We start from the raw sequence: 26,848 nt of genomic DNA, 5'->3' as shown, positions 1-26,848 counted from the left end.
TATATAAACTTTTTTATACATATGCCCATTGCTAATTTTTTGCTTCGTTCATATTATTCAATGCTGATGATTAGTGAAGACAAAATATAACACTAATGGCACTTCAGTGTATTACATATTTTTTCTTCACTACACCAGGATGCATGTTACAAAATAAATATATCAGTAGTTACCATAATTCATGCAAACAAATTATGCACTAAATTTTCTAGTTACTATTATGTGCTATGACACATGCCCATAATTTTAACCAAAATAAACACTAAACCAACATCGTACTATAGACTTCGCACTGTTTTGCGATCAGCGTCGCCATGATCTATCTTCAGATTCCTCATCTTCCTCTTCATCCTCAAGCCGCAATTCCGGCAATGTTTCTCCCCCGACTTCAGAATCATTACTCTGTTTATCATTACTAATTTGAGATGCGGCTGATTTTATTGAATCATGACTACTTAACTTTTCATCTGGTTTGTACATCTTATCAGTTGTCAAAACTCCCGTAGTTACCGATGATGTTGATATGACCGGTGCCCAGGTTATCTAAATGTTAAAAACATTTATGTTTAATAAGCATTCATACATATATCTCAATAGGAGCGTGATATTTAAATAACGAGTCATTATTAGATAAAAAAAAATCAACACTTCGGTTTTAACTTCAGTTGCGTCCATCCTATAATACTCTGCACAAATACAAAAGTTTCAATACAAGAACTTGTTTTTGAGCGGTCAGTTTATTGGAAGCTTTATGCTACGGTGGTCCGTTGTAAAAAACTTTTCAATTCAACAAGGTTTAGGTAATGGTACATTCTGCAAAAAAATTGCTGAGATCGGGGCAGTTATTGTATGGATTTTGATCGATCGGTTTATATGACAGCTATACGCTGTAGTGGCCCCATTTGAACAATTTTTCGCAGATTGTACCATGACCTTAATCTAAATGCTAAATCTCGTGAAGATATCTCGTAAAAAAATCCATACCAGGGTATCATTCTCATTGTTCAGTTTGTATGACAGCTATGTATATGCCATAGTGATTCTGACAAAAAACGGCTTCTTTGTGAGAACAAGACGTGTAAAATTTCTTATCAAATGTGGAACTAGTTCGCATACTGCTATAAGCAAAAAATAGTAATACTTTGTTCATAATTTGAAATTGTTTTTTTATTCTTTAAAATCTATAACGTTCCCAATACACTTGTGCCAACGTTTTTTCTAATTTTCAAAACAGTCAATTTCCGATATAGCCTTCAATTCGCGTAGCGTAACGTTTAATGTCTTCAATCGACTCAAAACGGTTTCAGAAATCACACGGAGATAAATCAAGCGAATACGATGGTTGCGGGATGATAGTATGCCTTGTTGACGGTTTGGCCGATCGGAATTAATTCGTAGTGCACCACACCTCGATAATTGAAGAAAACGGTCAACACAACTTAGATTTTTGACCTGCTATGACGTGGTTTTTTCGGCTTCTTCACTTTTTCCACGATATTCTTCAATAAATCATCTGTTTCCAGGTCGTAAGCATATATCCAAGACTCTTCGCCACTTATATACGTTTCATGACATCCTGGTCGTCAGAAAATATTATTTCACGGTCTTAACGCGACGCTGTTTTCCGAAAAAAAATTTAGTGTTTTTGGAACCAACCGCACTTTCACTTTTCTTACGCTCAAACGATCTTTGAAAATAGTTTTCACTGAATCCGATATTCCATGGGTTTTCGCGCGAAAACAAAATTAAAAGTCTTACTATTTTTTGCTCCCAGTAGTACATACATACAGACAGACATGGTTGCACGGTACCACCACAACACTTAGCGTCATAAACGTTCAGATAGTTCGTGGCCTTAACCAGAAACCACCCTGTGAGAGAACGATCCTCGCAGCGTTAGACTTGTCAAACAACGCTATTGCATAGAACAAACTACGCTCCGTCCAGGAGAAAGTTCTAAACTGAGAAGAATTAAACAAGGGGTTCCGCAAGGTGGTGTCCTCTCCTCGCTATTGTTTAACTTCTATATCTCGAAACTCCCACAGCCACCAGAGGGAGTTTCCATAACTTCGTACGCTGATAACACTGTGGAACATTTTTGGGATTATTGTCTGGGGGGTGAGAAATTCCAAGTCAGGGTGATGGTACTAGGTCAGTATAGTAAAACCCTCAAAGGGTTTGGCGTTCGTATGTCTCAGTTTTTTTTTATGACCTTTTAAATTTTTTCCTTATCTTGATGTTTTTCGCTTAGTTGTAACATTTTAGCAAAAACGATATTGATGTAGGGAAATGGAATCGATGGCATGTGTTCAAAGGTAAACGGCTATCTCTCCGACCTTCTCTGCATGGAGTTTAAGGGGGTATTCTGGTTTAGAAGCCCGAATTTTAGGTATTTTCTTTGGTGCGATAAAAAAAATTAAAAATTATTTTGACTATCCATTTTTTTACATGCTTTTTATTGGTATTCTAAGAATACAAAACATAAAAATATAAAAAAAAAAAATAAATTTAAAAAAACTGCAGGTTGGCGAAGTAAAGACTGATGAAACAATGGCTTGTCCTGGTGTGCAGGATATAAATTCTTTCCGTGACCTAAAATGAAAATTTATGCGAAATCCGTGAAAAGTAAAAGTATAGTTAAGGCACTACGAAACGTTTTTGAAAAAAAAATTTATTAAATGGTGGAGATTTGAAAAAAAAAGTTTCGTATTTTCCGTTTTTTGTGGTTCGGAATTTTTTAAAAATAAAAAAAAAATCTTTCGAAAGCTCTTCATAGTGCGATACTATAAACTTGAGATATGATGCACACCGTTTCTAGAAAAGTAGTTATGAGAAAAACGAGTTTAAAGTTGTCACCGGCTGCGAAACGGTTTTGTCGGCGCGTCACAAAATGAGCTGTAACTCGGTAACCGACCAGTATGCTTTATGACACCAGAATCTGGTGATTGTGGGACCTATGGAGTTATTTTTATACCCTGAACAGGATATATTAAGTTTGTCACATATATATAAATGATCAGAATGTTGAACTGAGTCGATTTAGCCATGTCCGTCTGTCTGTCTGTCCGTCCGTCTGTCTGTCTGTATATATACGAACTAGTCCCTCAGTTTTTAAGATATCGTTTTAAAATTTTATAAACGTCATTTTTTCTTCAAGAAGCTGCTCATTTGTCGGAACTGCCGATATCGGACCACTATAACATATATGTAGCTGTCATACAAACTGATCTATCGGAATCAAGCTCTTGTCGGGAAAACTTTTGCATTTGACGTGGTATCTTCACGAAATTTGGTATGAGTTATTGTTCATAGAAATAATGTAATATCGGAAAAAATTGTTCAGATCGGATTACTATAGCATATAGCTGCCATACAAACTAAATGATCGGAATCAAGGGCTTGTATGGAAAACTTTCGCATTTGATGAGGTATCTTCACGAAATTTGATTTGAGTTATTGTTCATAAAAATAATGTAATATCGGAAAAAATTGTTCAAATCGGATTACTATAGCATTTAACTTCCAAATAAACTGGACACATAGTTACTAAAAGAAATGTACCTGTGAAGGGTATATTAGCTTCGGTGCAACAAGTAAACAATTTTTCTTGTTTTTAATTCCATAACAACCATTCATGTACAAAATAAGACATGTGTTTTAAGCCGTTATCGTGTTGTAAATAGAAGTGGCTGCTATTAACAGCTGATTTAAGCACGCTTAAAATTAACTTTTTTTTTCTTAAAATGTTCAGATAGCTATGCTTATCCACTTTTGAAATGTATACAAAAAAAATAAATCCCCAAACAGTAAGTAATGTGTTGAATAATGCTGGTTTTCATATACTAATCGCACGTTCTAAGCCATAGATAAGTAAGGTTAATAAAAAGAAAAGACCAACTTTTGCTTAAACAAACCGTATTGATTTTTGGAAAATATTGTGTTCACCAACGAATCAAAATTTAACATATTTGGTCCGAATGGATCGCGAAAAGTGTGGAGAAACATCAATGAAGAGTCGCAAGAAAAAAATGTATTTCTAACGGTAAAGCACGGTAGGGGTAATGTTATGGTTTGGGATTATATAGTTGCATCTGGAGTTGGACAGTTGGACATTTGGACATTATTAGTAAAAAATGAATAAATTCATGTATCTGAACATTTTAACAAAATAATTCAAATTCTAAGTGTGCTTAAATCAGTTGTTAATAGCAGCCACTTCTATTTACATCAGGATAACAACTTAAAACACATGTCTTATCTTGTACGTGAATGGTTGTTATGGAATTAAAAATAACTCCATAGGTCCCGCAATCACCAGATTCTGGTGTCATAAAGCGTACTGGTCGGTTATCAACAGTTGATAAGCGGACCAAGAGATCACTTAGCAATTAGCGAAGGCATGAGTTGTAGGAAAATGAAAGTATAATTAGGCCTACCAATCATTAGATAGCGTGTTCAGCAAATTATGAAGCATGAAATGGGCCTTAAGTTTGAATCAAAACTAGCTCCGCCGTGAGATACACGACATCCAAGAGAGACTTGCTATAAAAAACCATGGTGGGGGATCTTTAATGGTATGGATGGGCTGCCTTTAGCTCTAAAGGCAAATCTCATATGTTTTTTTTACCGACTAAAGCAAACTCCGAAGTATACATTGATCTACTGGATAGTGAGCTCATTTCTTTTGCTGAGAATTTTCATAACGAATTCTTTTGCTGAGAATTTTCATAACGAAAGCTGGATATTTTAGCAAAACAACACCCCCATTAATGTGTCTCACGCTACAAAAGAATTTTTTCAGTCCCGGAATATCCAATAATTGGATTGCCCAGCTTTGAGTAACCCCATAAATGACCTTTGGGGTACAGTGGGGAGCAAAGGTGATTCCACGCTCAACATTTTCGTGTTTGAACGCTCATAAAACCTTAACGCATGAAGTAAATGAAAAAAAACTTTTTTTTCCAAGAAGATGTATTTAGTTTACAACAAATATGCGTTTCTAATGAAATAAGCAGAGAAGAAATGTATTAGTGAAGAACCAAAAACAAAAACATAACGCATGTACTCAGTTTTGCACCCTTTATGAAAAAAGAGAAAATTGATATATTATTAATATTTTGCCCAAAGGCCCTTATTATCTATAACATTTTTTATGCGATTTGGCATACTCTCAACCAGATTCCGTACCATTTCTTTTGGAATTTGATTCCACTCTACTTCAACTCGCTTCCAAAGTTCGTCAAGATTGAATAGAGCAAATTGGTACTGCCCGAGCAGTCGTTTCACAGTTGACCATAAGTTCTCAATTGGATTGAGGTCGAGGCTTTGAGCTGGCCACTTCATCAACTTAAATGTCTGGTCCCAGCCATTCGCGAACAAATTTTCGCAGTGTGCTTGGAGTCCCCATCTTGTTGAAAAGTTATTTCCTTTCCGGGGTAATACTATTTTCCAAAAAATTGGGAAGATAGGTTTGCAAAATATGTAAATAGTTTTCTTTTTGCATTATGCCATCAATCTTAAGCAATGGTCCAAAGTGCCACCACATAAAGCACCCCCAAACCATTATATTTCCTCCTCCATGCTTCACGGTTTGTTTTACATGATGTCTTTGAAGTTTCCCGCCGGGCCTGCGCCAACAATATTGCTTTCCATCCGACTGAAAACGGTTAAACTTAGATTCGTCCGACCAGATAACACGTTTCCTGTCACCTACAGTCCAGTTTTTATGTTCCCTTGCAAATTTCAACCGAGCCTTACTATTTTTCTCCGATAGAGCTGGTTTAATTTTTTTCACAGATGCGACATTTCCGATTCTTCCAAGTGCTCTTCTAGCTGTCCACCGACTAACATTTTTAATAATTTCCATAGAAGCCTCTTTTGGTGTTAAAAGCTTATATTTCCTCATTTTCGATATCATAAGTCTAGCGTCAGAGTCTTTTAAGATGCGATGGCGCCCATTCAACAAGTTTTTGAATTATACATTTTGTCTTTTTTGCACCTTGACCACCACTGACTGACTAACATGCTGTTTTTTCGCAGTACATGAGTACATGCGTTATGTTTTCTTTTTTTGGTTTTTAACTAATTCATTTCTTCTCTGCTTATTTCATTAGAAATGCATATTTGTTGTAAACTAAAATAATATTGGATATGAATTTTAAGAAGTTTTCTATTTTGCACATATAATTATTTTCTATGGAATTTAAGTAATATATAATTGGGATTTTGTTTTTGATTACTACATCATATAAAGCCAGTTTTATTTAAGCCATCGAAATATATTTTCTTTTTGATACTTTAAATTCAGGTTGATGTATTTCACATATAATTCTTTTACGAAGGTATTTGTGTTGTATTGTATTTTCGCCTTTTCATTTTATATTAACATATTCCATTGACTCAAAGCGTATTTTCTTATTTTCTTACATATTTCTGCATTATTTTGAAACCAAAACAAATAATTTCAAAGTTTAGGGAGAAATTAAGAATTTGGTAGTTACAAAGTTATGTTACAACTCTTACCTGCAGTCGTTTATCTTTGAAAACTTTTCCACGTAATACAGCCTGCTCCGCATTTATTCGTGTAGCATAGGATAATATTAGTTGGGGTATTTCTTTATCCACATCGTGTTTAGTTATTTCTCCAAAATGCTAAAATGTTAACAGTAATTTCTTACTTTACTTCCAAAAGGTTCAGTTTCATTATATAGTTAACATTAAAAACTACTACTTGTTCTTAAGGGGTTATATGCACTTGTGTGGGTTGGAAAAATCGATATTTATTATTGCATTTTCTTAAAGTAAAGCATTTAAAGATATATCCAATGTTACAGCTGTAAACAGCGAGCTTTTCCCATGTGCCCCCTATCGCGATTATCTCAAAATGATGCTTTTTAAAAAGTACCGTTGCGGTGAGCAAGGTTTCTCATAAATCATATGACTTATCGATCTAATTTTTATTGGCTACTTGAAAACTACAAAATCTCATACTTAAACGAAGGATTTATTATTTGAAATAAGTTTTTTTTGGAATGAAAAAACAATTTTTAGACCCACAAAAATCGATCTTTTCAGTAAAATCATCACTACTTGCGTCCTTCGTTCAAGTACAGTGATATGATATAAACTAAATAAAACTGTTTTTTTTTTATTTTTTTTATCAAAATCATGCTCACCGCAAAGGTTGTAAGACAAAAAGTGTATCGGCACAATAGCTGTAGTGCTAACAAACGGGTTCTTTTTTCACTGATGAATTAAATTTCAGAACTTTAATCATATATAAAAGTATCAACAGTGTAATATAAAACAAAAAAAAAATGTTATTTATTTAATTTTTTCAGAATATAACTTTATAAAACACCTTAAGTGAAAATCTGGAATTTTTTAAATTACCTTAAAGTGGCCTAACACGAAATCCGCCTCCTCACTAGTAAAACCAGTAACCACTATCGTTTTTGGTCTGCGGTCAACGCGCGTAGATCCCTCAGGAAATGATGGACGAGATCGGGGATTTGTTCTTCCAGAGGGGAAGTGAGGAACTTTGCTCCCTATTGGTAACGGGTGAGAGGATACAACACCAACGGCTGCACTACCAGGAACGACCCCAAGACTGCGCTGCAGTTCTTCAATGCGCTTTTGTATGGCGGTAGTATCATTTCCCTCCTGTTGTTGAGCTATTAGTTCCAATTCTATATCCAGCAATTCTTTCTTTTGTTGCTCTTTCGTTTTTTTTGGTGGAATTGGGTGCTGGTTTTGAATTTGTGCTTGGATTTGTTCTTGTTCTGTGGCAATCTCCTTACGTAATTTATCAATAGTTTCTTGCAAGACTTTTATAGTGTCAAGGGTTTTAGTTCGTTGGGGGTCATTTGGTTCGCAACGTTCTACTATTTCCAAAGCAGATTTCATCTGTTTTACATAACTTTGTAATAGTTCCTGTTTCCTTTTCCGTAGTCCATTGGCGAGTTGTACAACAGCTTTAGCTTGCTCTTCTTGTTTCTTACGTATTATGGCATTTGTTGAACCAGAGTTGTGACTACGTGATACGTTATTTTTTAATCGCAAAGATGTTGCCGGTACATGAGCGGCAGCTAGAGGAGTGTTAACGTTTGTTGCGTTCGATGTATCACATGCAGGTATGCTTCCCGACGAAGTAATACTCGGATTTGCAATATTTTCATTCGGTGTTTTAGCTGAATCAGCTGCCGGAGTTGGAACAGCTGGGACGTTATTTAAATGATATTGACTATTTTTTCGTGTATTACCCATTGTCATAGGGGCCATATCATTTATTAATGTATTTGTATCTTGACTGTGCCAAAATACTTTTATAAAGCGATTGTTAAGCACAGCTTCTGTACTACGGTATGCAACATTTGCTTCGGCATGTGTTGAAAACGTTACAATAGCTGCTTCGGGATCACCATCATAAGAAATTTGTATATTTACAATTTTGCCAAATTTAGCAAAGTGATTATTAAGATGTGCGATTGTATTCATGCCGCGTGGAATCTTTCGTAACTCCAGAGAACAGTTACTTTGTATACTTGGTAAACGCGGACCAAGACGACTGTTAAGTGGAAGCTTACGTTTGACGGGCCCTTCAGCAATAGCCACCGAGTCTTCTAAATCAAAACGACGCTTACACTGTGCCATTTGACTTATATCTCCACCCGATCCAGGATTGCCTGCATCAACAACAGGAATTGGAATTAATTCTCGTTGCAGTGGAGCTGAAACGGCTGAAGAATTGAAAGGGAAAGAAAGCATCGGGGTAGCAACCCTAAAACCGGAGCCAGCGTTGGTATTTCCAGTGTAGTCTGCCGCAATTGAACCAGGGTTGTTTTGTTTATCCGCAATAGTTCCAAGTGGAGGAAACCCAACGGCTGCTACAACTCCAGAAACCGGCATTATTCCTCCTGACCTCGCTACACCAGTGAAAGGATTAATACCTGAGGTATTAACAGTACCACTTACTGTGGATCCACCTGTCAATAGCGGGTTAGAAGAAACCATTGACTCAGAAGATCTCATCCATAAATCAGGTGCATCTGGGTTATATTCCGGAAGGGACATTCCAATTAAGCCGGCATTATTAATATCTTCAAATACAACGGGATTAATCCCATGGTCCCAAGGGCATGTTTCTCCCCGAACGCAGTAACCTTTTTCATCAAAATCACGGCATCGTTGCCGCTTTTCTGATTCATGTTGTAAATGTGTATGATTAGCATGACGATCAGGTGACCCGCGAACGATTCGTGATACATTCGGTGATCCCTTATTTCTGCCTCCACGTTCAAGAGAAGGTGAACGGCTGCGTGAATTTGACCGGTTCAGTCGGTTTTTACGACCAACACCCTCTCCACCGTTTCCTATAAAACGGGGTGATCTTTCGTCTGAACCTGTCATGTTGCTACTGTTACCAATACGTCTACGTTCCGTTCCACTACCGCCAGCACCTCGCCTACGCTCATGAGATCCTACATGCCGTAAGTCTATTGTTGGTGGAGATTTATTGCGAAATTGACGTTGCATTTTTTCACGCTCATTTATTCGGCGATCACGAGAACGACTTCGGCGCGAATGTCTTTCATTAGATCGTGATCGAGAACGTGATCGCGAACGGGATCGAAGGGAAGCACGACGACGACGGCTCTCTCGCGGTTGATTCTCTTTGTCAGCAATAGTCCTCGGAGGAGGACTTGCACTGCGAACGTGATGACTGTTAGATCCAGCTTGAGAATAGTGTGTAGGAATAGATGGTGGCGTTTCACTTTTAATTGCAGTAGGGTAATGAACAATTTGGCTCATTGTATCAGATTTTAAATTAGCAGATACGGTACTACTGCCGAGTAATTCTTTTTCTTTATTCTATAAAAAAACAAAAAGGATTTGTGAAAAATGCAAATAATATTCTTCGCAAATTTCGAACTTACGTCATCTATTGGTGGAGTTTGAACTTTCTCGGCACAAACGGTATTCGGCAGGTTATCAATTTTCAATGGAGGTTCTGTAATGTTTGCTCCTTCAATAGATACTTTTCTGGTATCATTAATATCGGGAGCGACTTCTTCCCGAACAAAATTTCCACTACTTAATTTCGGTGAGGGCAGCAAGATATCAGTAAAATAATCCTCAGTGTTAATGGCACTAAATAGCCTCTCTACAAAAGGTTGTGTTTCCTCACCAAGGAAAACATCAAGTTGTTCTATCATTAATTTTTTTAATTCTTTTTCTGGTTTATCTTTCTTAAGCAACGCCAACACATAGCGGGCAAGGGCAGAAGAATCCGCATCACATCTATAATAAAAAAGTAACAATATAAGAACGGTTTTCTCTGTAATAAGTACTCATACTTACAAAGGTTCCAATACGACAACAAGCCAGCTTTTCAGAGCTTCCTGATTTTTTACGATCATCTTAATAATATTTCTCAGTGTTTTTCATAAATTAATAACTTTGCCTTGTTTTGATGTGATTTTTAAAATACACTACATATACAATTCGGCTATAAACTTTTATATTATATATTCTCTTCAAGATTCCCAATCAGCTTTTTTCTAAAAACCAAAACAAATTCAACATTAGAACACTAGATATAATTGAACTTTGAAATGTTAATCCTTTGTAGGGTAGCAGTTTTATACGCATATGCGAATACTCGTCATATTATTAAGATCATAACTTTTGCGTGCACCAATCAACGAGTGAAAAATTTCTGGATTTTACTACTCGTTATTAAGTTACCATATGCGATAATACAGAAAATTCCACTCGTAGAACACAATTTCTGAAGATGTTTAATTTTCTGATTTCACAGCTTTCAGTTATAACCCTATACGTCCCGTTGTGAACAATTTTCAATATTTTAGCAAAAAAAATTTATACAAATTCCTTCCAAATATAGATACTCTCGTTGGACACTTACTAAGCGAACGAATATAGTCGATACATGAGCTGACAGCACTGATTCGATATTTAACGTTTAACACATAAACACACTGTTACACAATGTGTTTTACTTTGCGATTTCGTGTTTGCGAGATATTTGCATTTAAAGTTCAAAAATTCTATCATATATAATTTAAAAAACATAGATAGAGATACGTAATATAATTTTGTGATGAATTGGCCGCGCTTCAAATAAATAACTCTGGTTAGTCCAACACTGGGGTGTTCAGAGTTCTTTCATGTCGACTTCGGCCTCGCTTCAAAAAAAAAAACCCTGGACGGTCCAACACTGGGGTGTTCAGAGTTCTTTTGGGTCGAAATTCTTTCAGCACTAAATAATAATAAAGAATATAGACATATTTTTTTTTCTTTTTTCACTACACAAAATGTGCCAACACTAATATTTGTAATAAATGTAAAGTCACAAATCTATTGAAACTTTAGTTATTTAAAGTACATTTATTTTCTTTAAAAATGCACAATAAATGAAAAATTTAGATGTACTTCAATGTGCATGTATTTAAAAATATCTTATACTATGTTCGGACCGAGAATGAAAGCATGTTTTTGTTGGAAAAACTGATTTTCGCCCCAAAACTTGTGTTTTCGTCTATGTAAAATCTGTCAAACGAAAACACATTAGAGGGATTCTCTTGTTCTTGCAAGATTGCAGATTGCCAAAATCCTATATCGAAATATACAAGGGCACGAGAGCACCCATTGCAGAATACTGCGATATATGAACGGATGATCCGGTCAATTTATTGTAAATGACTATTGTGCATTCCTATTTTGAATTGGCACAACTTCTGCGTTCATTCTTAGCAAAAAACCTGTAAAAAATCTTTATAATTTAAATAGAAATCTATTTAAAATTTACCTTCCTCAATAATTTAACGTCAAAATATGTATTTAGGTAAAATGACAGCTAGCACAGGGTTGCAATTATTTTTTTACGTGTCACTGCACGAAAATAAACTTGGGTTTTGGTTCAAATATTTTTCTGCGTATGTTTGTTGTTGTGCCGTTGCATTAGGTGGAAAAATGTACAACTCGTGTATCGTGCAAGGGTTTTGCAAGAGCAAGCGAATTCCCCTATTGAAAACCAGTTTTCGCTAAAAAATACTTGAAGACTTACATTCCACTCATTATAATCGGTGCCTGCTCTAGTTTAATCGATTTTATTGGAAGGTATATCTTGCCGGCTCTAAATTGTCACTTGATATTTGTTTACATTCCATATACAAATACAGCTGCCACTATATTGTCATATTAGGGAGATTCTCTTGCTCTTGCAAAACCTTGCACGGTGCACGAATTGCAGAATTTTCCTCTTGGTGCAACGGCACAACAACAATCACACACAAATAAATATCACTATATCCTGCAATGGGTGCTCTCTTGGCCTTTTGCATTTTGTGTCATCGTGCAATCTTGCAAGAGCAAGAGAATCGCCCTATTGATAGCTGTCAGTCAAAACTTATTGAAAATACACATTGTCGGTCCGAACGACTTATAGCGGGATTCTGTAACCAGTCTCTAGTCTCTATTTGAGACATTTTGAGGCAAAGTCTCAATTTGAGACTAGTTACTATTCACTAAACAGTCTCTAGCGTTAGTCTCAAAATATTGAGACCTGGTAGTTAGCAGGTCACAAAACTAAAAAGAACTCTTGTCTGCCATTTTGAATATACTGAATAGAGATCATCATAGATATTAATCGATTGTCGTTTCTTCATATTTTGTAAGCAACTCAAACACGAAAAGGTTAAAAATAAATCAATTTTACATAAATTTCGTAAATATTATGAAACAAAGTCAACATATATTTTTATTTTCATTGATAATTATGTTTTTGACTATGTTATAGAAAATTTAATATTTGTTATCGACATATTTATTTTCATTCAAGTGTAAAACATCTCTGAATAATGAAATGTAATAGATTTTGTGACTGTCACTTACAGAATAGCAATATCATCTCAAGTCTCAAAAATTGTCTCTAACTTAAAATCTCAAATTTAGAGACTTGAGACTGTCTCAAATTACAGAATCGCACGGTTAGATTCAACAACCCACAAATGTGTTTTCAAAATGTTTTCAATGTCGGGCCGAACATAGTATAAAATTTTAAAATGTTTCGAAAATTCATATCGGCAATTGTTACAAGGTCTTATTTCTCTACCATTTCGAGTGTTTTTTTTTTCAAATTTACACATTGCTGTCCACTGCTTCTCTTTTTCCTAATAATGTTTGTTTTCCATTTTTCTGGTTGTTTCCTCCTATTCCCCTTTTCTTTGATAAGCATAATGACGTCGCAGTCCGCAGTTGGTGTCGTAAGTTAGGCATCATAAGAAACATTTGGCGTGAAAGATATTGGACCAGGAGAATCTGTGAAGTAACGTAAAAAATTCCAATTTCCCGTTTACATTATCTTCAACTGCGTATCATTTTGAGTTACTAAGGCTTGTTGTACATTATATGTTGCGATACAATTATCTTTATCGACAATAGCGTTTCAAAACAAAATATCATTGAACATGCTTATTATTGACAATATAGAGATAATGCAGAACTTACGTACACAAACAAACGTCCCTGAAAGACGGAGGTAACAGATTGCACAAACCCATTAAAACATTTCCAGCTGTTAACCAACACTGTTACAATTTCTGCAATTCTCAATTGAATAGGAGAAATCGTAAGTAAGAGAGGGAGAAACTATCGACAATCAAGCAATGTTAATATTTAAAAGAGAAGAATTAATTTTTTTTCAAGAAGAAGAATTAATTACAGAAATCAGGAAAAGCGCAATTGTTTTGTTAATTTAGCGTTTCAACAAGTAAGCTATATGAAACATATTTTAATGACAAATTTGCAAATATACCTATAGGCAGAAATTAAGGCGAATTATTGTAAATAAAATTTTTTTTAATGCAGATTAATTAAATACGAATTTACGAATAATTCTTTCAAATATACCTATAGATAGAAATAAAAGCGAAATTTTTTTAACTACAACATTGTTTATTTAACGACCCAATTTATTGGGGAATACAAACACCTGGTACCTCAGTACGCGCTTACACTCGCGCGAGTGTTTAAAAAAAAAAAAAAAAGATTGTATATTTAAAAGGTACAATTTATTCAAAGTTATCCGTTGTTTGCATTACAAAGTTTTGCGGTCGGCGCGGGTGGAACGATGAAACCGTTTTGGATGGGCGGCTTGTGTCGTACGAATGTTAGATAACGAATGAAGTTAGCGAATGTAAGCACGGATGCGTGGAACGATGTATAACATATGAATCTGCCATCCCGTTGTCCATCCTTTTTGTTGAGTGGGTTGTACAGGTGTGGTGAGTTGAGTTGGTGTTGTGTTATTGTGTCATCGGCTGTGGTGTATTGTACTGTAGCATTAGGATGCGCCAGTTTTACCGAGTAGAGGGGGTGGATGCTTAACTCATTTAAACATCCTGGGCCCCCTAGGCGAATATTTTGCCTAGTTTTATATACTATATATATGCTATTGCATGTATTTCGGCGTACTGCTAGTAGAGTTGCCGAGAGCGCAGAATACATCCTCTAAATCCTGAAAATGCCTTTGGTTTTAAACATAATATTTGTTATTTATTTACTTTTAGGTGCGTATGGTTCGGACCTATATTTTGCGAGTTTATCCGACTCATTGTTATAGTAAACATGTGTATGCGTTGTTTGCTTTTATTAGTTTTATTTGCAGTTATATACTATTTCTAATTTTATTGATTTGGTATACCGGTAATGTATTCTTTGCCTTTTCTGAAATGGTTTGAATTTTATTTATTCTTTGAAAGATAGTGTCTCCACGTCTGGCTCAGATATGACCAGAATGGGTACTCCTTAGCCCTGGAGTTAGGACTGTGACAATAGAGGGATCTTGCGAGGAGGTTGCCGTGAATGGAAAGTTCTTCGCAATTAATTTATTGCTTTGTATAGCTGATTCCCATAAATGTTGCGTCAGTAATCATAAGTGGCGAAGGCCACCCTGGGGGGTCGAAAAGTGACAGATATTTCAATTTTTATTATTATCAGATTGAATTCTGACTTTGGTTTTTCTACCTTTATGTGGGGTATTAGAAAATTGTGGCTCTATTGGTTGTCGTACGACATACCGGCCATTATTTGATCGAGTAGTTGTGGCTTTAGAGAAGTGCTCACAATACTGATCTTTTATAATTTTGTTTGTTGTTGGAAGTTTCCTTAACTTTTGCAATTTCCTTAATTTTGAATTAAGGTATTTGTCCTCAACTTGAGTTGGTATGGTGGAAACTGGTTCTGCAACTAGTCCACTTTGTATTTCGCTGTGCAGCGTTTGAATTTTTTGTGCCTTTGAGCAACATGGTGTCTCTTGGCAAGTTTTACAGTTTTGGGTTTCGGGATTTGCAATTAAATTTGCTTTTGCAATTTTTATATGTATGCGCATGTGACAGACAATTTGTGAAAAGTCTTTTTGACCTGACAAAATAATTTCGTTCGTTAACTTTTAAGCTTTTAAACCTCTCGCAAGATTTAAGTTTATGCTCTCTTTTACATAGTTCGCATGACGTATGTTTTCGTTGTTCAGATGTGAACGATTGCGTTTTGTGAAAGTTTTTGTTTAAATTTTTGTTGCTTCTAGATTGGGGCCTATTGAAGCTTCGGTTTTGGTCGTGTTTAATGTTCTTAGAATTAATTATATTCTCTTCTAACCTTTCCGCAATTTCATATTGGTTGGTGAGAAAATCTTTCATTTGTTGCCACGTTGGGCACTTTTTTCGTGATGAGAGCGATTGCTCCCATAGAAGTAATGACTTTTCTAGTAATGCGGCGGTGCAAATGTTTACCAGGATTGGGTCCCAGCTGTCTGTTGGAATATTTAGTGTCGATAGAATCGACATGCAATTTGAAACACTGAATTCTAGTTTGATGAATTCTACACTTGTTCCTTTCTTAACTTTTCGCAAGTTCATTAATGTCGTTACTTGCTTATCGACCAGTATTCTTTTATTTTCGTATCTAACTTTTAGAGCTTCCCAAGCCAAATTGAAATTGTCGTCACTTAATGCGAACTGTTTGACTATTTCGCCTCCTTGATCTTTTGTCTTGTATCGGAGGTGATACAATTTTTGTGCTTTTGATAGTTGTGGATGGTTGATGTAAACGGCTGTAAACATGTCCCAGAAGGACGGCCATTCTTCATAACCTCCATAAAATATTTCTGTGTCACATGCGGGCACCTCGAGGTGGATGCCTGAACTTGCCTTTTGACTGTCTATTTGTGGCAGCTCTACTCTACTGTGGAGAGTAGGTGCAATTGCTTTAATGAGCTTTAGTTGATCGGAGATCATAGCTTTTGTATCTTCATATTGGTCTAAGCAGTTTTCAAAAATAGCGTAAGCCGATGATTTAAAATTTTTGGGTAGATCAGAATCGTCAGAATCTACTATGTCGTCATGAGCCGCTTGGAGGCGAGTCCAAAAATTATCGAGATTTTCCTTTTTGATTTCTAATGCCGATTCAGAGTAGTCTTGAATCGGTGAAGAGGAAAATCTAGTGCAGTAACTTGTTAAACTGTCACTTTGTGAAATAAACTTAACAACCTGTTTTGAGCGGGTAGCTCCTACATTTGTATTTCGATTATTGTTGTTGTTAACCATTTTTGCAAAATAATGTTATTTATTTATATTTTAGTTCGAAAATATATTTGAATTGTTAATTGGTATTAAAAACCGCGCTTTTTATTAATTAAAATATTTGATGTCCGTATGATTTGTATTTAGGTACACCCTAATACTTGGACTTGTATGTGCTCATGTTTTGTGCAATTGAGAGCTCGTTGAAGCGATCAATGCTGTTTTAACATAAGTATGCACGAATTGTTAGTATGTATTTCTGATTATGCTTATGTTCTTAAGCAAATGAGAGCTCGTTAAAGAGATCGATTCGCTTTTGTAAGCAATCCTGCTTGTTCTTGTTTGCTAAAGAACAAGTAGTATTGCAGAATAGATGCCAATATGGACTTTGAATATGAGTTTGTAATAATGTGTGTTAATATGCAATATGTGAGATTTTGTTTAGTGTCAAGGCAGATTATAAATGTTATTATATATTTTTTTTGAAAAAGAGAGAGAGATATTGGAACACGGTATTGAAAAAGTTATTTTCTCTTATGTCCGTATATGTTCATATGTAAATAAATATGCACTTTTAAATAGTATCCATTAGTATATAGATTTTGCGCTTGGCAATTATACATACATATGTATAATGAAATATATAATGAATATATGTATGTTTCCACTAAGTAAATATATATGCATATATGTATGTAAATATAGGTATTTCAGTTTTTTTTTTTTTGCTTTTGCTTTCTTACTGTATGCAGTCGTGCTTATTGCTTTATTTAACATAAGGGACTGCCGGTAACCTTTCGCATGTGAATGCTTGAATATTGGCTGCTTTTTGTTTTTGTTAAGTGGTTGTGTTTGATTACACCAATGTAAGCTTAACATATAAGCATGTGAAAATTTGTTTATTTAGATAAATTAATATATTATACCCAACATTTATCGGGTTTTCACGCAAATTATGGTGATGTTTAACCGGATTTTGATTACCGATTTTATGATAGTATATAAATCAGTAGTTTGTTTTTTTTATACATATATGCATATGTATTACAAATTGAAAAATTGGATAGAATACGCTCACTTTGTTCCTTTAGGGGCTTTTTTTGGTATGCATTTATACTGCCTTCTGTGTTTGTCCCTCTTTCTGTGCTCCAGCTACCACCTTGCGCTGCTGTTTTGTTTGTATGCGCATTCGGGCGATGAGAGGGGGGAAATGAAGACTTGTCGATCCTTTTTTGGCAGGTATTTGTATATTTGTTATAATTGTTCGCGCCCGTTTGCTCCGTTTTGTGTATTTTTGTTGAATGTTATTGTTTTATTGTATTTTTGTTGTGTTTTATTGTATTAGGCATTTTTAAATTTCGCGCCCGATTTATGCTTCGCTTTTAGGTTTCGCGCCTGATATTCTCTCTGTTGTTTTTGTTTTTTTTTTTGTTTTGTTTGCTTTCGCGCCCGTTTGTTTCGATTTTATGTTTGTTTTATTATTTAGATGATTTTACATTTCGCGCCCGATTAATTAGTTAGTTTATGTCTTGTGTTTGGGTAGCGCGCATATGTTTGTTTCTGTTGTCTTTGTTGAAATTGCTTTTTGTTCGTTTTGTTGTTGTTGTCAATTCACTTTTTCTCTCCACTTTATGTATGTATGTACGACAGTTTGTAAATATTTTAAATATACTGCATTGCACCTTGATTATTAGTTCTGTTTCTTATACGAGTATGTACATATATAAATATACGTGTATGTTTTTTTTTGTAGTTTTGTTCAGATTGGGTCACTGCACTGTTTTCACTGCACACCGTTTTTTTTGTTTTGTTCACCGCACAGGTATATTTATATCTTTATTGTGGTTTTTGTTTCTCCACTAGTGCCTTTCTGTGAGGCTCGAAGGACCATGTTTATTTAACGACCCAATTTATTGGGGAATACAAACACCTGGTACCTCAGTACGCGCTTACACTCGCGCGAGTGTTTAAAATAAAAAAAAGAGTTGTATATTTAAAAGGTACAATTTATTCAAAGTTATCCGTTGTTTGCATTACAAAGTTTTGCGGTCGGCGCGGGTGGAACGATGAAACGTTTTGGATGGGCGGCTTGTGTCGTACGAATGTTAGATAACGAATGAAGTTAGCGAATGTAAGCACGGATGCGTGTAACGATGTATAACATATGAATCTGCCATCCCGTTGTCCATCCTTTTTGTTGAGTGGGTTGTACTGGTGTGGTGAGTTGAGTTGGTGTTGTGTTATTGTGTCATCGGCTGTGGTGTATTGTACTGTAGCATTAGGATGCGCGAGTTTTACCGAGTAGAGGGGGTGGATGCTTAACTCATTTAAACAAACATATTTTTATTGCATATTAACAAGCTGAGTAAGACCCGTAAATGTGTACATTGATAATTACTTCGGGGATTGCACCGTTGCCTGCGAATATAATCCGTTCTTAATTTTTTGAAGATATCTTGTAAAATAAACAAGTTTATAATAATTTACTAAATACTTCTACATATTATTGGTGCCACACAACACAACTTTTACAGAACCTTATGGTGGATGATCAAACCTCACAGCTACGCTCGCCCTTATAGGATTTCTATTCAATGGAGAATGGTGTGATAAAGAACACCAAAATTCTGCTAACAGAACATCCCACGAATCTACTGAAGAATCGAGAAAGAATTATTGAAGAAGGTTTACTAAAAACGACTGGACATTGCTGGCCGTAATATCACACCATATCTGCTTAAGGTTAGTCGCGCTTAGAATACACATTAGTATAATAATGAAGTGCGAATTTCGGGGAAAAATCAGGTTAAGAGCCCCGTTCTATCTCGCCAGTGTGAGTTTAGACATTGAGTGTTCAATTCGGAGAAATATGTGTCTAAAGTCAAAGCGACGACATAAAATGCCTCGGAGCTATAAAAATTTAAAGATAAAATATCACGATTGTTGTGTATTTTCTTTGGAAAATTTTTACATGCCTTGGTCAAGTCCTTAATGTTAATATTAAGGGCTCAACTTTTCAGGGAATTTTTTTTAGGGTATTTCCAAGGAAATTTTATGAGAGGATTGAAAAAAGTGAATAGTTCAAAATAACAAACACCCTAATATATATATGGTATACATATGTAAGTACTGGATTATATGTTATTTATAAACATTTCCTGATTTGTTGCTAATTGCAGACAGAAATTCTGATGTTCGCAGTTATATAAAATGTCGCTGGGCCAATAACAATGCTTTGGTAGTATTTTTGCCAGAGTACGATCCAACAACACCATGGCTGCAACATTCAGGGGTGTTGTGGAATCCAAGACAGAATTGCTTAGCTGTCAGAATTGCAAACCAATTCTGATTTTCAATGGTGTCACAGAATCTGATTGGATTTTCGTCTTTTCGAACATACGCAAAACCAATATTCGAATCAGCTGTTTACTAATGTGACAAAACTACCAAATGAATACATTTGGAAGCAATCCTATTAAAGTTTTTAAAAGAAAGATTTTAAGAGACAACATTTATCGCATTTGGGTGTTAAGTTACGTTTAATACGTTTTGTAAATCTTCTTTAAGGGAGGAATTTTTTTTGCTTAAATCTCTTTAAAAATTATCTAAGAATATACCCCCAATGTTATATATGGGAATTTGAAATATTGTCGAAGCTAGAAGGGAAATAGTGACCGAGCACTGGTAGATATGTACATATATACATACATATGTATATGAGCGCTTGGGCAGAAAGCGAAAACTTTGACGCGCGATTTCTCGGTTTTCATTCTTACGATTTTTCTTAATTGGCGGACAGGATAGAAAAAACTAAACGTATGGAATTGGGGCAAAGTTTATTATCTTTCGCATTAAATTATCTTATATTTAAACAAAAAAAAGCTAAGATAAGTTAAGTTTGAACATACATACATACGTAAAATGTTTTTGGTCAAAAACCACTTCTTTCTTCAAATTTTAAAATTTTTTAGAATTTAACACTTATTTTTTTAATTTTCGTAGTTTAACTTGAACAAAGTTATTAACAAATATGAATCTCTTTTGAATTTTTTGTTTCCGATAGAAATTGCGACATGCATCCTACCCGCCGTCCGACAAATGCACATGCGAGACGCATCGAGCAATTGGTTCCCTAAGGCAGAATATCAAAGAATTCGTATCCAAAAAATTTTCGGATGATGTTTAAATATATAACTATGAACCCTAGAAATTACGCTTTAATAAATTAGTTCTTTCCCTCCCAAAAAAACTCAAAAAAATCGATTTTTTAAGCCTCTAAAGCAGGCTCCCCTCTTAAATATCCGCATTTTTTTGTTTTTCAAAACTCAATAATTAAAACATTACGTGTTTTATTCTTATGTTTTCTCCTATAAAAATAAAGATAAATTAATTCGTAACAATAAAATAACTTGATTTCTTAACTTGCATTTCAAATCTGTGTGCGATTATCTTCTTGCTTTGTTTCTGACAGCAAAACCGATAAGATTGGTTTCCGTGACACGCAAAACCGATACAAATTCTGTTTCGAATATCAAACCAATAATGTCTGAATTCATGACACCTACTGCCTGTTTTGATCGGTTTCAATTCTGATTCCGACAACTATCGGCTTCCACAACACCCCTGAGTGACCGAGCGATATATGAGCGCTTGGGCAGAAAGCGAAAAACTTGACTCAGTTTTTCATTTTTACGATTTTTCTTAATTGGCGGACAGGATAGAAAAAACTAAACGTATGGAATTGGGGCAAAGTTTATTATCTTTCGCATTAAATTATCTTATATTTAAACAAAAAAAAGCTAAGATAAGTTAAGTTTGAACATACATACATACGTAAAATTTTTTTGGTCAAAAACCACTTCTTTCCTCAAATTTTAAATTTTTTTAGAATTTAACACTTATTTTTTTAATTTTCGTAGTTTAACTTGAACAAAGATATTAACAAATATGAATCTCTTTTGAATTTTTTGTTTCCGATAGAAATTGCGACATGCATACTGCCCGCCGTCCGATAAATGCACATGCGAGATGCATCGGGCAACTGCTTCCCTAAGGCAGAATATCAAAGAATTCGTATCCCAAAAATTTTTTATAAACCCTAGAAATTTCGCTTGAATCAATTATATCTTTCCCTCCCAAAAAAAAAAAATAGATTTTTTAAGCCTATAAAGCAGGCTCCTCCTTAAATATCCGCATTTTTTTTTCAAAACTCAACAATTAAGACATTTCGTGTTTTATTCTTATGTTTTGTCCTATAGAAATAAAGATAAATTAATTCGTAACAATAAAATAACATGAATTTAAGAAGCTTACATTTCAAATCTGTGTGCGAATATCTTCTTGCTTTGTTTCTGACAGCAAAACCGATAAAATTGGTTTCCGTGACACCCAAAACCGATACAAATTCTGTTTCGAATATCAAACCAATAATGTCTGAATTCATGACACCTACTGCTTTTTTTGATCGGTTTCAATTCTGATTCCGACAACTATCAGATTCCACAACACCCCTGATTATGTTAATTGTGAAAGTGAACGATTTACCAATGTCGATAATAGATGATAAGACAAAAGTTGACGAATATATTGATGAAATTTACAATAAAGTGGGAAAATGTAAGTTAACAACAATTAGTTAATATTTAACGGAGCGATTCTGTACTGTGATACAGTCACAGGTCTCTAAATTTGAGATTTTAAGTTATACTATGTTCGGGCCGACAACGAAAACATGTTTTCGTGGGTAAATCTGATTTTCGCACGAAAACTTGTGTTTTCGTCCATGTAAAATCTGTCAAACGAAAACACATTTTTCGCTGAAAACTACTTGAAAACTTACATCCCACTCATTATAATCGGTGCCTTCTCTAGTTTAATCGATGTTTTTGGAAGACATATTTTGCCGGCCCTAAATTGTCGCTTGATATTTGTTTACATTCTGTATTTTTCACTAACTCACCTTCTTTACCACCAAAAGATTTTGTTTTAGAAAGAAAAATAAAATAGAATTGGAATTGAGTATACGCGTGTATATATATAATGCGGTTTCCTTCTTTGTAAACAATGTATTTCACTTTATAAATGTAAAAAGATAACTATAGTAATTAAATTTTTATAATTCCGAAACTGGATGGAAATGGCGAAACTTGGAAAAAAAACGATGATGCTGCTCGATGACGAAAATTCGGGAAAAAACGCTGATGCCGCTCGCTGACGAAAACTAGGGAAAAAGGAACGCTGATGCTGCTCGGTTCAACTGTTCGCACACGCGTGGTCGCTGCTAAGATCGAAAGCGAAGTGAGTTGCTGATCTTGTGGTTCCTTTTTTTCCTTTTGTACGCTGGTGTGATGTGGTTGGTTGGTGTGTAGCGTGGAATGTGGGCTGTAAGCCCTGATGACTTGTGAAGTGAGTATGGTGAAGGTGCGTGTCAGTGTTGTGAAGTTGAGTTGATGTGGTGTGATAGTGTGGTGTATGTCCGGGGGAGGATGCTCATTTATACATCCTGGCCCCCCTAGGCGAGTATTTAGCCTAGTAGCTTCTGAAGTTGTTGCAGTGTTGCAACAACGTTGATGAGGCCTGTCTTACGACGGGCTTGCGGCCTAGAATGGCGTCTTCGATGCGGGGTGGTATGATTATGATGGCGCCAGGAGCGGGACTCCTCCGAAGGGATGGCTTGCTTTCGCGCTTGCGGTCGCGGGAGTCGTCGGCTGGCAGTACGGCCGCGAGGGGTATGATGACGCTCGACGTCGGGTCCGGCGCTGCGGTGCAGCATCGTGTGATGATGCCGCATGCACACCTGGCACTGGTACCCGGTCGTGCATTAGCGCGTGTGATGAGTAGGCGCCAGGCATTTCAGGCAATGGCCGTGTGCCTGTGCGTTGCAAGGGCGTCATCCGCTTGAAGATGCCACAGTGTGGCAACCGATGTCGTCGGCGACATAGCGCGCATTGAAGCGGTGGCTGTTCCGGAGCCACTGATTGCGGGTCACTTCGCGGAGCCGTTGGAACTTCTCGGGGGGCGCCGCAGCGATGGTTGTTCGCGGGGCTGCTACTGGGGTAGCTTTAGGGCGCGGAACAGTGACGGCCGAACGTACAGTGGGCGTTGGAATAGGGGGCATCTCGGCTTCCATATTGATCTGTTAAGAAATAGGTTTTTTTTAATTATCATATATATATGTGTATATAATCATATGGCCGGTGGTGCCACGTAATGTGGCAGGAGTGAGTCGTCATATGGATCGACCTTTCTTTTGTGGTTGGGTTTTTGGTGGGTATTTATTTAAAGTGGGTGAGTTTATTATTATATGTATATCGAGATCGACCTCGCGATTATGACCGTCGGAGCCGTAGTAGAGCTTCTCTATGCGGCCAAGCCGCCATTCGGTAGGGGGGAGGCAATCGTCATTGATTAAGACACAATCTCCAAGCTTAGGCGCATTTTCTGTGATTTTCCATCGGTACCTTCTGTGGAGGTCCATTAAATAATCATATTTCCATCGCCGACTGTAGTTATGATGGAGAATCTTAATTCTTTCCCAGCGGTTTAATAAGGAAAGCGACTCCACTCCTGGCTCAGGTGTGGCCAGAATGGGCGCTCCTTTAAGAAAATGCCCTGGCGTGAGGGCAGTAAAGTCTGAGGGATCTTTCGAAAGTGCAGCGAGGGACTGTGAGTTAAGAACGGCTTCAATTCTAGTTAAGAGTGTCGTGAATTCTTCATAATTGAATTTATAGTTGCCAGCTAGCTTCTTGAAAAACAGCCACATAGCCTTTCATGAGGGTAGGAGAACTTAGCATGAATGCCTTTATCATAAAAGGCCCAGCAAAATCTACACCGGTAGTGGTGAAAGGCAGAGCAAAATTGCAGCGTTAAGATGGAAGTGCTGCCATAATCTGCGATCGCATTTTCTGCTTATGCATGGTGCAGATTTTGCACATGAAAATGCACTTCTTTATTTAGGGCTTCAGTCGGGGTATGTAGAGCTCTTGGCGGACCATATGTTGCATTAAGCGATGTTCGGCGTGGAGCATTAGTATGTGGATATATCTAATAAATAAAGTGGCAAACGGACACCTCTCTGGTATGATTATAGGGTGGCGGAGGGCTCGGAAGAACGATGAAAATCGTTCAAGGATGGGGCAAGTATGTTGCGCAAGGGCGATTGTGGCCAAGAATCGGGAGATTCTGTTAACCATCGGGGGCCGTTCCACCAGAGGGTGGAGGTGGCGAGATGCAGAGATTTGCATCCTCTTGTACCTATATCAGCAGGATTAGAAATATAAGTTTTCCACGCATGTGGTGGTTTTTCTAACCAGGCTAGAACTATCTCGGAATCGGACCATAAATATAATCTGTATTTCGCCATATTTAAGTGGGTCTGCACCATTGAAGCTAGCTTTTCTAGTAGCAGAGCGCCACAGAGTTCAAGTCGTGGGAGACTTAGTGTTTTTAGAGGCGCAACTTTTGCTTTCGCCGCTAATAAGTGGCTTGTAGTTGTGACATCGCTTTGTGTACGCACATATATAGTGGCACAATATGCCTTTTCAGAGGTGTCGCAGAAGCCGTGTAGTTCCACTTTGTATTCGGGGGAATAGTTTACCCACCGTGGAATTTGTATCTTCGAGATGTCGTTCAAATTATTAGTGAACTGGGACCATTTTTCTAAGCGAAGAGGTTTCACTTGTTCGTCCCAGTCGGTTCCGTCTAGCCATAATTCTTGGATCAGGATTTTCGCTTGTATCATAACTGGCGAAAGCCATCCTGCGGGGTCAAAAAGTTTTGCCACAGAGGGGAGAATTAGGCGTTTTGTAATGACGGATAATGCGGATATGGACTCAGTCGTGTATGAAAACTGGTCCTATATCGCATTCCATCGGATGCCTAGTGTTTTCGTTGTACTCTCCTTTTCAAATATAAGGAAGTTAGTATCCAACAAATTGTCTTTTGGAATATTTTTTAAAATATTTGGGTGATTAGCTGTTATCTTTCTTAATGGAAACCCTGCGGTGTTGAGGGCATTTATTACCTATGATAAGGTCTCGTATGCTTTTGGAAGACTGTGGCTTCCTGACAGGATATCGTCTACATACGTTTGCGTTTTTAAGACTTGTGTTGCCAGTGGAAATTCTGGCTTTATGTCTTCTGCCAGTTCGTGTAGTTTACGAATGGCTAGGTATGGGGCACAGTTTACGCCAAAGGTAACTGTTTTCAATTTAAAGTCGCGTAGTGGACTATTGGCAGATTTTCGGAAAATAATCCGCTGAAAATCTTGATCATCTTTATGTACGAGTATTTGTCGGTACATTTTTTGAATACGTATTTGTATATACGCCGTTCAATATGAAGAGCATTAGATCTGGTTGGAGTGTAGGTCCCGTAAATTGAATATCATTTAGGGAATTCCCCGAGCTAGTGGTTCTTGAGGCATTGAAGACAACTTTACTACTGCATGATGTGGCAAGTAGAATGAGTAATATTTGCCTTTTATGATTTTTTCACATGAGCTTACTTCCTCCATGTGATCTAAATGGAGGTATTCTTCTAAGGCACCATCATAATCTTGTTTAAGCTCACTTTTTCTAAGTAGGTTTTTTTCCATACTTAGAAACTGCTGTATTGCAGAGGTGCGAGAGTGACCTAAGGCAAGTGTGTCTGGAAATTGTTGTTTTAGTAGTAGTCGTACGACATACCGACCATTATCTGATCGAGTAGTTGTGGCTTTGTAAAACTCTTCACAATACTGATCTTCAGGTGTTGTAATTGAAATGGGGGGGAGTTCTTCTAACTCCCAAAATTTTCTCAATTGTGAATTGAGGTACTCGTTTGAGATTTCCTTAACTTGAGTTGTCATTGCTGTGACTGGTTCCGCAACTAGTCCACTTAGGACCCATCCGAAATGGTATTTTGCGCCAGTAGTGTTTTCGAAATTTTTTAACACCTTCTAATATGATTTGCGGCACTAGGTCGCTGCCTATTAGGATGTCTATTTGAGCTAGCGTGTTGCAGTTGGGATCTGCTAGAGTCAGGTGTGAAATTTTGTCCCAATGCTTGCTATTTATTTGATAGCTTGGGAGCATGTTTGTTAGTTGCGGTAAGACAATAGCAATTGCTTGAATGCGCTTATCCGCTTGGGGGGAAATTATGGTAATGGGGCAGATTTTATTTGAGTTTTGTACTAATCATGCCCGTAATTTCATAGTTGGCATGTTTTGTTGGCAGTTTTAGCCTATTTTGTATTTATTTTGTTCAGA

General features: G+C 36.5%; 1 protein-coding gene across 2 annotated transcripts; it reads right to left on the bottom strand.

Annotated features, from left to right (window-relative positions):
* Positions 1–10,917, bottom strand: LOC120781403 (zinc finger protein swm). Of its 2 annotated transcripts, XM_040113615.1 has the most exons (6): positions 10,747–10,917; positions 10,360–10,559; positions 9,936–10,299; positions 7,393–9,870; positions 6,523–6,651; positions 1–543 (listed from the first exon to the last, which is right to left on the bottom strand). In XM_040113615.1, exons 2-6 carry the CDS (start codon positions 10,416–10,418, stop codon positions 304–306), a joined length of 3,270 nt encoding a protein of 1,089 aa, XP_039969549.1. In that variant the 5' UTR covers positions 10,419–10,559; positions 10,747–10,917; the 3' UTR covers positions 1–303. The 2 variants fall into 2 exon arrangements, with proteins under 2 accessions (XP_039969549.1, XP_039969550.1); XM_040113616.1 differs by having other exon boundaries at positions 10,360–10,917.
* Positions 10,918–26,848: the final 15,931 nt, after the last annotated feature.

The sequence above is a fragment of the Bactrocera tryoni genome, unplaced genomic scaffold, assembly GCF_016617805.1.
Source record: "Bactrocera tryoni isolate S06 unplaced genomic scaffold, CSIRO_BtryS06_freeze2 scaffold_7, whole genome shotgun sequence".
Lineage (NCBI taxonomy): Eukaryota > Metazoa > Arthropoda > Insecta > Diptera > Tephritidae > Bactrocera > Bactrocera tryoni.
This window is presented reverse-complemented; position numbering and strand designations above follow the sequence as displayed.